The following is a 13,558-nucleotide window of genomic DNA, read 5'->3' as shown; positions in this document are numbered from 1 at the left end:
ATGAAGGAATGTAAAGAGTACAATGAGGTGTTACCTAATAATAGCAGCCCATGTGGTTTCCATTAAAGCATTGGTTTAAAGCATTGATAGGCTAACTAACATTTATGGTTATGGTCATCTTATCGAAGCGTAGAATCCCGCTTTAAATTGTATTCTAACACGAGAGACGTTTTCGAAAATCGATCATGCGATATAAATTTTAGGTAGAGAAAGAAAATAATTTTAGAGAGACGGGTTAGAAAGAGACATATACGTCGGTGTATGCATGTGAGATCTCACATTGGTTAGAGAGGAAAACGAAACATTTTTTGTTATAAGAGTGTGGAAACTTGTCAGCATAGCATTTAAAAACCCGGAGAAGCTCGAAGAAAAAGTTCAAATAAGAGCATATCTGCTAGCTGTGGACTTGGACTGTTATAATAGAGGTTGAGTTGGGTTGGATTGGGAAAATCATTTGGACCAACCCGAAATTTGGGTTGGTTGGGTTGGTGACGTGAGCAACTAAAATAGAATTCACAACCCAACCTAGTACAACCCTCAGAGTTGGACTTGGTTGGATTATCACGTTTTTATTATTATTTAAAAAATTATACTTATCCACGGTAGTGTTATATTAATAACTAAAATTTAATAAAACTCAAATATCAAACATTCACGAGTTACAGCAATACTGACATCAGTGACAAATATTAAATATTCTTAAATCTTCATAATAATTTTAAAAATAGGGAGAGTTGAGTTAGATTGTAACCCTATTTTCGAGTTAGTCGGCTTGATTTAAAAAAATGTCAACTTACAAACCGACCCAAATTTTCTATTTTAAAAAATTTTAATCTAACCCAAACCGAATAAATAAAATCTAACCCAACCCAACTATGGCATTTAACACATGAATCAATACATCATCATACTTGATCTTTATGAAAACTCAACACTCATATTTAATACTCACCGAGCTTAAGATTGATTCGTTTGAGATACGTCAAATTTGGACCATTTTTACCTAGGTATTCAACGTTCACTACGATGCTCAACGTTCGGCCCTTGACATATTCAAGACTTCGAACTGTGAGTTTACCCTTGATCATGGCAACCCCAAGAATTTCGGCGACTCACCAGGATTCTCGGGCAACCTCTCCCAAAGACATGCCTGTTCCACTCTCATTAAGTCCAACTATCTTGTTATGCCCACCAAAAACACAAAACATAGAAACATCGAAAACAAGAGGGAAGAAAAGAGAGAGGGAGACGAATGGTCGCAAAACCCCATGACACCGCCGTATAGTGTAGATAACGCCATGGAAGAGAGAACTAACGAGCCAGGGAACACCTTGATGCACACGAGTGATTACTACCAAATGGTGTAGATAACTCTATGTGCGCAGGTTCGAACCTAGTAGATACAGAGGGAGATGAAGGGGTATCAAAATAAGAATGAATGACGATAGTGAGGGTTCTTAGATCCAATTAACGAGGGTTTTCATATCAAGTACGGTTGAAAAACACTTAAAAGAATTGGTAGTTATTATCTATATCAATCTTAATCACCCTAGATAAGATAATCTCTTGAAAATATTTAAATAAAGACAACATAGTAAAAAGACTCGTGTTGGAATATATGGACTAGATACTAAGTCCGAGCGTTACAAGTCTTAGTATCTAACGCTCACCTCCTATTTAAGTGTAGGCTAAATTAATAAAAAAGTGGAAACTTGTCAGCATAGCATTTAAAAACCCGGAGAAGCCCGAAGAAAAAATTCAAATAGGAGCATATCTGCTAGCTGTGGACTTGGACTATTACAATAGAGGTTGAGTTGGGTTGGATTGGGGAAATCATTTGGACCAACCCGAAATTTGGGTTGGTTGGATTGGTGACGTGAGCAACTAAAATAGAATTCACAACCCAACCTAGTACAACCCTCAGAGTTAGACTTGGTTGGATTATCACGTTTTTATTATTATTTAAAAAATTATACTTATCCACGATAGTGTTATATTAATAACTAAAATTTAATAAAACTCAAATATCAAACATTCACAAGTTACAGCATTACTGACATTAGTGACAAATATTAAATATTCTTAAATCTTCATAATAATTTTAAAAATAGGTAGAGTTGAGTTAGATTGTAACTCTATTTTCGAGTTAGTCGGCTTGATTTAAAAAAATGTCAACTTACAAACCGACCCAAATTTTCTATTTTCAAAAATTTTAATCTAACCCAAACCGAATAAATAAAATCTAACCCAACCCAACTATGGCATTTAACACATGAATCAATACATCATCATACTTGATCTTTATGAAAACTCAACACTCATATTTAATACTCACCGAGCTTAAGATTGATTCGTTTGAGATACGTCAAATTTGGACCATTTTTACCTAGGTATTCAACGTTCACTACGATGCTCAACGTTCGGCCCTTGACATATTCAAGACTTCGAACTGTGAGTTTACCCTTGATCATGGCAACCCCAAGAATTTCGGCGACTCACCAGGATTCTCGGGCAACCTCTCCCAAAGACATGCCTGTTCCACTCTCATTAAGTCCAACTATCTTGTTATGCCCACCAAAAACACAAAACATAGAAACATCGAAAACAAGAGGGAAGAAAAGAGAGAGGGAGACGAATGGTCGCAAAACCCCATGACACCGCCGTATAGTGTAGATAACGCCATGGAAGAGAGAACTAACGAGCCAGGGAACACCTTGATGCACACGAGTGATTACTACCAAATGGTGTAGATAACTCTATGTGCGCAGGTTCGAACCTAGTAGATACAGAGGGAGATGAAGGGGTATCAAAATAAGAATGAATGACGATAGTGAGGGTTCTTAGATCCAATTAACGAGGGTTTTCATATCAAGTACGGTTGAAAAACACTTAAAAGAATTGGTAGTTATTATCTATATCAATCTTAATCACCCTAGATAAGATAATCTCTTGAAAATATTTAAATAAAGACAACATAGTAAAAAGACTCGTGTTGGAATATATGGACTAGATACTAAGTCCGAGCGTTACAAGTCTTAGTATCTAACGCTCACCTCCTATTTAAGTGTAGGCTAAATTAATAAAAATACTTTTCAACTTTGCACTTAATAATTTATCTAAAAAATACATCTAAACTTTAAAAAATTTCAGTAATGCCTTTAAACTATTAAAAAAAAATCTCAAAAACACCTTCATCGTTAGATTTTAATAGTGTTTCACAATTATCCCATGAACTTTTAGCGGTGTTTCACAATTATTCGAAGTTTTCTAGTATACCAATATTGTTTCAAATACTCTTAAACTTCAAAATTTCATTAATACCCTTACCACTAGTTTTGAACAAAATCGTTAGTATTTTGTTTTAACAATAACCTTAAACTTTTAATAGTATTTCATAAATACCCTTAAACTTATTAATACTCTCAATTTTAAAAAAATAATAATAAAAATAAAAAAATAAAAAAGAATTTTATCATACTATATTTAATAGTTTTATAAATAAATAATATTATTGTGACCCACTCATATTATTGTAGTTTATTATCATTACTTGCAAATTTAATTTATCCATACCTAAGTATGAAAAACAAAAAAAAAAAAAAAAAAAAAAAAAAAANATATCTCAACTTCTAAAGGGAAGTGATACCATATCGTCCCGACCCACAAAATGTTACGATTTAATGTGAAGCCATGCTATTGCCATCAAGTTTCTTAAACTCACAATAGTATCAAGAACAGATATCTAAATGCAAGTGAAGTCTTGCAGAGATGCCTTGACATTAAATTAATCTAGGTCAAAATTGAAAGTATGATTCCATAATGATCCTTCCAAATTTAGTCATGTTTCACATCAAAATATCATCATCTAAACATTGGGTCCAGTAAAGTAAAAGAAAACTATCGATGATCCATCAAGTCGAGAAAGAAACGAAACCTTACCCCTCTAGCTAGCTGATTTGAGGAACTGCAAAAAAATAAAAAAGAGATCAGAAACAACGCTACATGAACTAAGCAGTAAAACATTTAGAAGTGAAGGTGTCTGGTTTTATAAGTTTAGACAAACACTCCTACAGATTCGGATATTAATTAGATTCACGATCACGACACACGAAGGTTCTACAACAGAATCAGTATAGGAAATGAAACCCCATTCATGGATGAACACTGGTCAAATAATAACAATTTGTGGTGTCTTGATTCACGACGTTGAAAAATCCATTTTAAGAAAACGACATGGCAGAACGATTTACGTTTGTCGATAACCGAGAAATGAAGTTTACCCTGAACTTATCAACTAAACATGAACTGTGTTGTAAAAACAAAACAATAAAAGGAAAATATAGATAGATCCAAGTCAACTAAGAATCCAATCTGGCTTCCATCAGTTCATATGAAATACAACGGAGTACTACAGGACGCAGAGGTTGCTAGAACCAGGGCTAGAAAAGTATAACCAGACGAAAAGTATAACCAGACAAGAGAAAGATATCCGATCTATAACAGGCATGGACTGGATTATGTGAATTGTCAAGAAATGAACTTAGAAAAAAGAATTATATGAAATTGGTCCAAAAGTAAAACTAAAAATTCCATCGTGAGGACAAGACATAATGCTAGAGCCAAAGACATTAAGGTAAAATAAAAAATCTGTGTAACAGATTAGAATTTTGGAAAATATAAATCGAATCTTCGGAACACGAAACAGCACAGTATTGCAGCCCTATAAAACGCACTGCACTATTGGAAGAATACATAAAGACATCTCAAGAACATCTGATTGCCATCAAGCTCCAAATTAGAGATTGAAAAGACAAGAATCCATGAATAATCATTCTGAAATAAGCACACATAAGATAGATAACAACACCCAAGATCAGAAAAACAAAAACAAAGATCGAGAAAAACATATTACAAATGATACAATGATCACAGGACTACCATCACAAATCCCATTAAGTAAAGCAAACAAAAATTGAATATTGGAATGCAATATCAAGCATACTGTGTTTTTATCACATTAAGATGAACAGCATGGATGGTTTTTCCCTTTCTACATCAAAAAGAGTGGTGGAGGGGAGTGTACCTCATATGTTGCTGGGGTACATAAATACCCTAATTTTATCACCCTGCAAAATTGTCCAGAAATTCAATCACAAAACCTATCCCAATATACCATCATTGAACAAATATGAAGAAACAGCTACTCATTCCACATTACCATGGATTTTGGGGGCAAGTTTGACTTAAACTTAGCTCGAACAATGCCACTGTTACCATGAGGTCTGGATACCTTGCCCCAAATGCACCGATAGTGAGTTCCATTTTGCTTCACTTTGGCCTTGTAAATATATGCCAACCGTTTTCCAGCATACCATGCAACCTCTTCCTTGGTATTCACACCTTCAATCTGAATCAGTGATGTTCTTGGATACTGGTTTGACTTGGACCTAAATACCAATTCCAAATTCTTAGCTCCCACACAAACAATAGCATCCCTCACTAACTAATCACTAAACCTAACGCATATTTCAAATCCAGTTTCATCAATTCTCTGGCATCAAACTACACTTAAAAAAGTACTCATCACTAAGAAAAAACCAGTCCAACATTCGATAATCGAAGCGAAACCAATTACCTTTTGTACCCAAGGACCGTTCCTCTGACGTAGAGTCTGAAACAAACACAATACATTAGCAAATCGGTAAAAAACATAGAAAATAAAGCAATCAAATCGGCTTGATCTAGGGTTTGGAGAGAGACCTGATTCTTTCTCCCTGACTTCCCTTCACCATTGCTGCCGCAGTCTAGGATTCTGTAAAATGACGTCTTCAAGCCAAGATACTAAGAACTAAGATCGGTAACCAAATGTAAATGCCATTGGTAAGAAAAAAAATGGAAATCTTTGAGGAATAATCACCTTGGATTTGCAGGTTGAAGAGAGGAAGATGGAGCTGCGGTTCAGAGAAGAAGATGACCACTTATAGAAGAGAGGAACTTTTATAATGGGGATTTGAGGGTCAAAATGATTGAAGAAATTTCTAGGGTTTCCCTTTTAGCGCAATAGATAGATTAAGTCTAAATTAATAAAAAATAAATCAATAAACTTTTAAAGGTTTCGTAATATTTTTATTTTAAAAAAATTCAAAATTTTAATGAATACCTTTCAATTTTATTTAAAATTTACAAAATAATAACTTTTATAATTTTGTTTTAAAAGTTGTTATTATCTCTTGTCGCTCAAAAAAAAAAAAAAAAAAAAAAAAAATAGAATAGTCAGATGTAGAACTACGAGTTTCGGGACAGACAACCTAGTCAGCATTCGAATAAGTCACTCGCGCACTAGAAACAATGAATGAACGAAAGGTAAGACCAAAGTAGAGTGTTCCCTCGACATAGCGAAGAATACGCTTGATAGTAAAAAAGTGATCTACAGTAGGAACATGCAAAAATTGACAGGGAAATATCTATGCACGTAATGGTCAAGTACTGAAGGGTACCAATAAGAGATCAATAGAGAGTAGGATCGAGAAAGGAGAACCATCAACAGTCACATGTTGAAAAACAACCATCGGGTGTGTACTGGTTTGCTATCGAGCAACTGAGCACGAGTAAGAATATCTCGAGCATATTTTAATTGAGTAACATATACATGGATGAAAATTGTTTGTCAATATATAGATTAAAACATGTTGGTAGTGCACATATGATTACCGAGACATTAAAATCAATTTTAATTTTAAAACGGTAAAAGACAAAGTAAAATAGGATAGTAAAATTTTTCACATAAATGAACATAATTCATTTTGTACCCAAAGTCATTTGAGGAAGAAAAAAAAGTTATAAAATGTTGTCGTATCGTGATCCATTGGAGATTATGCCAAGGAAAACCAGGACCTGCCTTATTAAATCCCTCGCTTCACCCTTCAACACATAGAACATACTTGTAGAGAGAGAAGGAGAAACAAAGAGTGATCGAGATAGAGGAACCGAAGAGTTTGAACACTGAGATCTGTATTCACGAAACTCATGTTGGTGTGTTACATAGAGGGCAATGTAGGACAATTACATGACGGGGAAATCGATATGGTAAGACATTGTTCTCTTACTCTATCCAAAAACGATATTTTGGATAAAGGGTATTCAATACTTTTAGATAAATCGGGTTCATATAGGTTAAATTGGATGTTGAAGTACAATCACGAACCAACTTTAAGAATATTTAGGGACTACGACTAAGGCCAAACAAGTAAATGGCTCTATTGTTGGTTGGTTGGAAGAATTGTGTGATATATCACACATGCCACGTGCATGTACCATAACTAGGAGTGTTATGTTATGCTATATATGTAATGTGTTGACCTATGTTGCTATGTTATGTATTTTATGCAATGTCCTATTATACGATGTTATGTATGCTATGAAATGCTATGTATGTTATGTCATGCTACGTCATGTGAAACCATGTTATAGATATATACAATACTAATGATGCATACACGATTCGTATGCGTTAGACTGAAAAATGGATCTAGCAAAGAAAATTTTAAGTAATTTGGATGTCGAAAGCTTGAGAATCGAAGACTCGAATGTCAAGGATGAGGTAAGTAGCCATCTTAGTTTTTTTTCTTAACAAATACGCGTAGGAATTGCTTGGAATACAATATGAACCTTTTAAGTTAAGTATGATTTAAAGGAATATAGAAGAAATGACCCAAGGACAATGAGTTAGGCCATAAACCAAACGTTTTACTTAGGAATCAAGTAACGTTAAAGTAATCTACTGAATGAATTCCGTTGTCTGTGAAATTTTAATGCTAGGTAAAATATGATATGTTACGGTGATGCATGAAAATGGGTGGTCATTGGATAGCTAAACTAAGCAATGATGTAAAATAACCATAATGACCCTACGGTAAACTACCTCGTTCATGACCCAGATGATCTCCAAATGTGATGAAACTTTATAAGAGATATTCTTTTATAGTCTTTAAAGATCATATAAATTTTCAAAGTCATTGGAGTAGGTTTAGACACTAAACCAAGAATTAAAGGTTTAAATGACTAAAATGCCCCTAAAGATTGGTAAGATATTTCAATACTCGAACACCTAAAGAAGACCTATTTATAAGAACCTAAACCAAGAAAATGTGGTAAATGACCAAAATACCCTATAAGGACTTTAAGTTTTTAAGACCACAAGGATTTCTCAAGGTTATAAGAGACTTAGTTATGACCATAAGAAGGAATATACCGGAGCACAAAGCTTATAGAACATGTTACGGGTATAAGTCAAGAATTATGGACAAAATTACCCCTAATGACCCTTAACTAAGATTCAAGATCCTTCTAGAATCTTTAAGAGATACGTTATAACCTTATGATACTATGCATGTTATTATGAAATGTTCATGACATACAGAAAAGGACTCGAATGCTCCTATCAAATAACCTCAAGATTTATGCACTCGAATGAATCCTTTTAAGACCTTGAAGGTTATTAAGTACCATGACAGAGGTGTGTTATACGTTTATGTTATGTTTGGGGTTCATCCTTGGTTTTAAGCCATCAAGAAGCTACCTCGGGATAAGGTTTAAGATAGCCCATGGTGTTTAAGTAATTAGAAGGCTACCCTTATTCAAGAACTCAAAGGTTAGTGCTTGATTTTTAAGCAATCAGGTTGCTATTTCATGACAAGTTCTACGTTTGTAAGAACTGGGTGACTCGAAACACATATAAATGAAGAGAAAATGCATAATCTAAATTAATAATTTCTAAATCTGATGTACATAATAAATCTCTTGCTTTACAAGTTGATCAATTGTAATCTCGTTAAATATGAGTTCAACCTGATAGGGCCTTCGAAAGTTGAATTCTCGAGTCAAATGTTGCATTGTAGGTCGGGCTTTTGGATTTGGATGGAGACATGCAAAGGCTAACGTCAATGTGAGAAGTATACTTTGTGTCAGTCCAATTTGGAGTAAAGGAGATTTGAGCCGTGAGTCTAACAAATCCTTGATGAATATACGTGGAGTAGATTTAGACCACAAGTAAGTCAATAATTCTCGGGGATGCTTTCCCATTATTACTTCCAATGCCACCACTCCAAAGCTGTAGACGTCACATTTTTCTGATATGACCACAGAGTATGCTAATTCTGAATAAAAAAAGAAAAAGATTAAAAGTAATGATTTAAGAAAATCAATTAAGAATTCATTAATATGTGCTCACCTGGAGCTATATATCCACAAGTGCCGCCAACAGTGGTATGATAAGATAACTCATGATCAAGTAATCTTGAGATACCAAAATCGGATAGAAAAGCTTCTAGATTTGAGTCCAAAAGTATATTACAGGTTGTAACGTCCCGATGAATGATTGGAGTAATGCAATCATGGTGTATGTATGACAAAGCATGTGAAACTCTTTGTAGGACGTTCAGTCTTTTCTTCCAATCCAATTCCATTGCTTCTGTGTCGTTACTCAACACCCAAAATAGGCTTCCCCTCTCCATGTATTCATAAATCAGAAACATGGAACGCTTATGGAGGCAAGAGTGAAGCAAGAAAAACAGAGAACGAAAAAGAAAACTGAGGGAAGCAGAATCATCAGCATTTTGAAAATTCCATGATTTTGTGAATCACAAGGGTGAAGCGGGGGAATACTGCCACAAAGCTTTTGATTACCCAAAACAGCACTTACATCAAAACGATGTAGAATTTGATCACAAACTTCGCCTTCAAACTTGTTATACGATAAATTGACATTTCTAAAGAAAAGGAAGGAATCTGAAATTTTGCCTACGAGGTTATTGTAGCTAAAGTTGATGCTTGTAGGCCTTAAATGATTGTCAAGTGAGAAACGGGGAAGTTCACCATCGATGAAGTTATGACTGAAGTCAATCTCCAATGTAATTCCATTATTTAAGACATAGGAGGGAGAATGAGTACTATAAAGTAGTCCCACGAGAGTCGTAGGAATTGGACCACTAAACATGTTGTAACTAACATTCAAAATATTCAATTTCTCTAAATGATCGATTTGCACCGGGATGGTTCCATTGAATCTATTTGACGATAGATTTAGGATGGATAAATTAGTAAGATGGACGACAGAGAAAAGGATTGGGCCCGAGAACGTATTTTCGTGTAGTTCAAGAATTTCCAAGCCTTTAAAATTTTGAATTTTTTGAGAGACTGAATCATTAAAGTAGTTGTAGGAAAGACTTAACCAAATCAACTGAGTTAAAGACCAAAAGGTGGTAGGGAGTGGGCCAATAAGCTTATTATGTTTCATCACAAGATTAGATAGATTACTTAAATTTCCAAACGTGGATGGAATTGAACCAATGATCAAGTTATTGCCTAAATACAGGCCTGTCAAGCTCTTCATGTTCCCTATTTGAGATGGAATAAATCCACCTATTTGGTTGTGGGAAAGATCTAGAGTCTTTAAATGGATCAAACGACCTATGGTTGAAGGGATCGTACCTGTGAACATATTGTTTCTAAGATCAAGTTCTAATAAATTTGTCAAGTTTCCTAATTCTGAAGGAACTTCACCGGAAAGATCATTTGAACCTAAAAACAAAGAGGTGAGTTTGGAGAGTTGAGATATTTCGGGAGGAATTCCCCCTTGGAGACTAGAATTAATGAGATAAAGACCCTTCAAGTTAGGTAAAGATGAGAAATTCAAGTTGTGTAGAGTAGACCCGTTGGGCAATGACCTTCGTACCTGAATCATTATAATACTTCCCGAAGCATCACAAGTTATGCCTTTCCATTTACAACGAAGTGAGATATTTTGATTGACCCACCAACCAGCTTGGAATAGAGCATCACCTTCTTGTTGAAGCGGGAACAGTGTCGATGCATTTGAATATGTAAAAGTTGAATCAAACAAGAAGTTGGAGAAAAGATAGGAGGAAAAGAGGAGAAACCAAAGGGAAGTGAAGTTAGGCATATTGTTTCCGTGGAAGAGAGATTGTAACGAAATGCCCTTTTAATAAAAGTTTAGTTCGAACGAGACAGCTAAACCTCACCATTAATTTTTTTTTTTTATTGATTTTGATTTATTTTTATAGAAATTGAACCTGATATTTAGGTCGGATTTTTTTTTCAAATATTTTGGACTATCTGAAAGTTTTAAGGTGGAAAATTCATCATACACAAATCCGATTTAAATATTAATTTTTATAATCGAAGAGAAATAGACAATAATGCAAATAAATAAATAAATAAATAAATGTATTTTTTTAAGTCGAGATGTGTAAGTTTGTGTCTTCCAGTTAGGTGTCGCTCTCGAAAAGTTTATAAGTCTTGACCGAGTAAAAGATATTTATTTTCTATTTTTTGGACTCATTTTTTAGAAATATCGGGACACACGTAGACATCTCTTTCTCTTAAATTACACAAATTAATATTAATTATATTTGTGGATGGCGAGGATTTAATTTAAATTACATTCTTTTAGGCTAGGCCGCTTTCTAGTCTGGGCTGAATTGAATGTGTAGTACTTCTTTACACACGACCCACACATGCGAATATGGACCCACCAGGCAAGTTTGCACAACCTCTAAGTCTGTTGGTTGGGATAGCTCTCGTTGATGGGCTGTTGCCAGATGACACAATCGCACTTTTGAAGGCAGCGGACTAGCGATTGTGCGGCACTCACTTTCCAACGACAAGTGAGCTAAGCCAATTTGTTCTTGCGTCGCTTACGGCCAAGCGACGTATGATCGAGCCTCTAACCTCGGTTTTAAAAGAAGGTTTTAGAAAACGAGGAGAGAGAGATTTTAGAAAGAGACGTTATATAAGCAAACAAGAGAGAGATAACGACGACTTAACATATATAACATTGGGTAGGGAGAAGTTGACAACTAGTCATATTTCCCTGTAGTACATTCTGAGGCATTTCATGTCTGGCAGGCCTAGACATGATATTTTTGAGGCGTCATACGCCCTAAAACTACGAAAGTAAAAACACTAGAATGAAAAGACATGACAAGGGTTTGGCTTGTCATGGGCATGCGGCCATGGGCAACACGCCTTGGACGAGCATGACCGTGACACCAGACACCTCGAGGGAACAGTAGACGTCATATCATTATAACGAACATAAACGTCATAATCAATCTCTTAATGTACGTTTTCATACTCATCATAATAGTGAAGTATCCCAATACACATGAACACACAATTGTGCGTAAGGTCCCCATACTTTCCGTCGTGGCACAATAAATAATGCAAGACAAACCTCCGTTCTTTCACGACATGTTGAATCCGGTAATTATACGTTCATAATTCTTATACATTATTTCATATATAATATAGCTTCCATGACATGACATAGAGAGATTGTGCATCATAGATTTCCTTATTTCATAACATATTATGGCATATCATAGATCATGACATATCATNTAATAAATAATGCAAGACAAACCTCCGTTCTTTCACGATATGTTGAATCCGATAATTATACGTTCATAATTCTTATACATTATTTCATATATAATATAGCTTCCATGACATGACATAGAGAGATTGTGCATCATAGATTTCCTTATTTCATAACATATTATGGCATATCATAGATCATGACATATCATAGCATTTCGTTTATACCATAACATAATTTGGTGTATCATATAACATAACATCACATATAAAAGCATATGTGTAACGACCTCCTTTTTTATTACGAAAAAAATCATTTAATTGTACTATAATATCAAACACAACACATCCAAAATTTCAATTAAATAAAAACTCGTGTTTTTTGACTTGAACTATTTACGTATGGGTGAAAAATTGATCTATCCATAAATGGAATTTAAATATTAATTTTTGAAAAAATAAATAGAAAATAGAAAATAAATAAATTTTGCTAAGTCAAGAAAGCTACCACTTGACATAGTAAACACATATTTTTTTTTTCTATTTTTTTAGACCCATTTAAAAAAAAAAAAGCGGGGACCATTTTAAAAATAATTATTATTTTAGGTTTAAAAATTCAAACAGAAAAAGGAGATTCATTTATGACATAAATGAAGACAATATATCAATATTAGACTAAGATATTTTCTATTTATGACATAAATGAAGACAATATATCAATATTAGACTAAGATATTTTCTTTTTTGATATAATCAAGAGTGTCGTGTAAAATAAAGTTTAATAAATAGGAAAGAAAAATGTAAAAAGAAAATATATTAAAAGTTTTATTTATCTACAATTAATTATAAATTCAGATAAATCTTAGATAAAATATATTAAAAGTTCACAAATAAACACAAATCAATCTATAATTATTCACACAAAAAATAAAAAAAATAATGAGCGAAAATTGTAACATATTAACATTGTTCAACATTGTCATAAAACGAAAGAAAACTAAATACCGATCTTTCTTGAGAATTGAATAAAGTAATAAAAAATATAAGGATAGATCATAAAATTAAATAAACAAAAAAAGAAAAGATTATTTAAAGAGATATGGTATATAACAAAAAAAAAAAAAAAAAAAAAAAAAAAAAAAAAAAAAAAAAAAAAAAAAAA

At 33.8% G+C, this 13,558-nt stretch overlaps 2 protein-coding genes across 4 annotated transcripts; both read right to left on the bottom strand.

The window, feature by feature from the left end:
- Nucleotides 1-3,739: 3,739 nt before the first annotated feature.
- Nucleotides 3,740-6,027, bottom strand: LOC111803438 (60S ribosomal protein L35a-1-like). Of its 3 annotated transcripts, none has more exons than XM_023687840.1 (6): nt 5,918-6,027; nt 5,761-5,826; nt 5,636-5,671; nt 5,219-5,447; nt 5,084-5,126; nt 3,740-3,964 (listed from the first exon to the last, which is right to left on the bottom strand). In XM_023687840.1, the coding sequence occupies exons 2-5, from the start codon at nt 5,790-5,792 to the stop codon at nt 5,085-5,087; spliced, it is 339 nt and encodes a 112-aa protein (XP_023543608.1). In that variant the 5' UTR covers nt 5,793-5,826; nt 5,918-6,027; the 3' UTR covers nt 3,740-3,964; nt 5,084. The 3 variants fall into 3 exon arrangements, with proteins under 3 accessions (XP_023543608.1, XP_023543610.1, XP_023543609.1); XM_023687842.1 differs by having other exon boundaries at nt 5,761-5,812; XM_023687841.1 differs by having other exon boundaries at nt 5,761-5,848; nt 5,918-6,024.
- Nucleotides 6,028-8,738: 2,711 nt separating this feature from the next.
- On the bottom strand, nt 8,739-10,968 carry LOC111803408 (probable leucine-rich repeat receptor-like protein kinase At1g35710). The gene is made up of 2 exons (XM_023687790.1): nt 9,230-10,968; nt 8,739-9,155 (listed from the first exon to the last, which is right to left on the bottom strand). The coding sequence occupies exon 1, from the start codon at nt 10,958-10,960 to the stop codon at nt 9,524-9,526; it is 1,437 nt and encodes a 478-aa protein (XP_023543558.1). The 5' UTR covers nt 10,961-10,968; the 3' UTR covers nt 8,739-9,155; nt 9,230-9,523.
- Nucleotides 10,969-13,558: the final 2,590 nt, after the last annotated feature.

Source organism: Cucurbita pepo, chromosome LG10 (assembly GCF_002806865.2).
Source record: "Cucurbita pepo subsp. pepo cultivar mu-cu-16 chromosome LG10, ASM280686v2, whole genome shotgun sequence".
In the NCBI taxonomy this organism is placed as follows: domain Eukaryota; kingdom Viridiplantae; phylum Streptophyta; class Magnoliopsida; order Cucurbitales; family Cucurbitaceae; genus Cucurbita; species Cucurbita pepo.
Note: the sequence above shows the minus strand (reverse complement) of the source record. Positions and strands in the feature narration are given on the sequence as shown.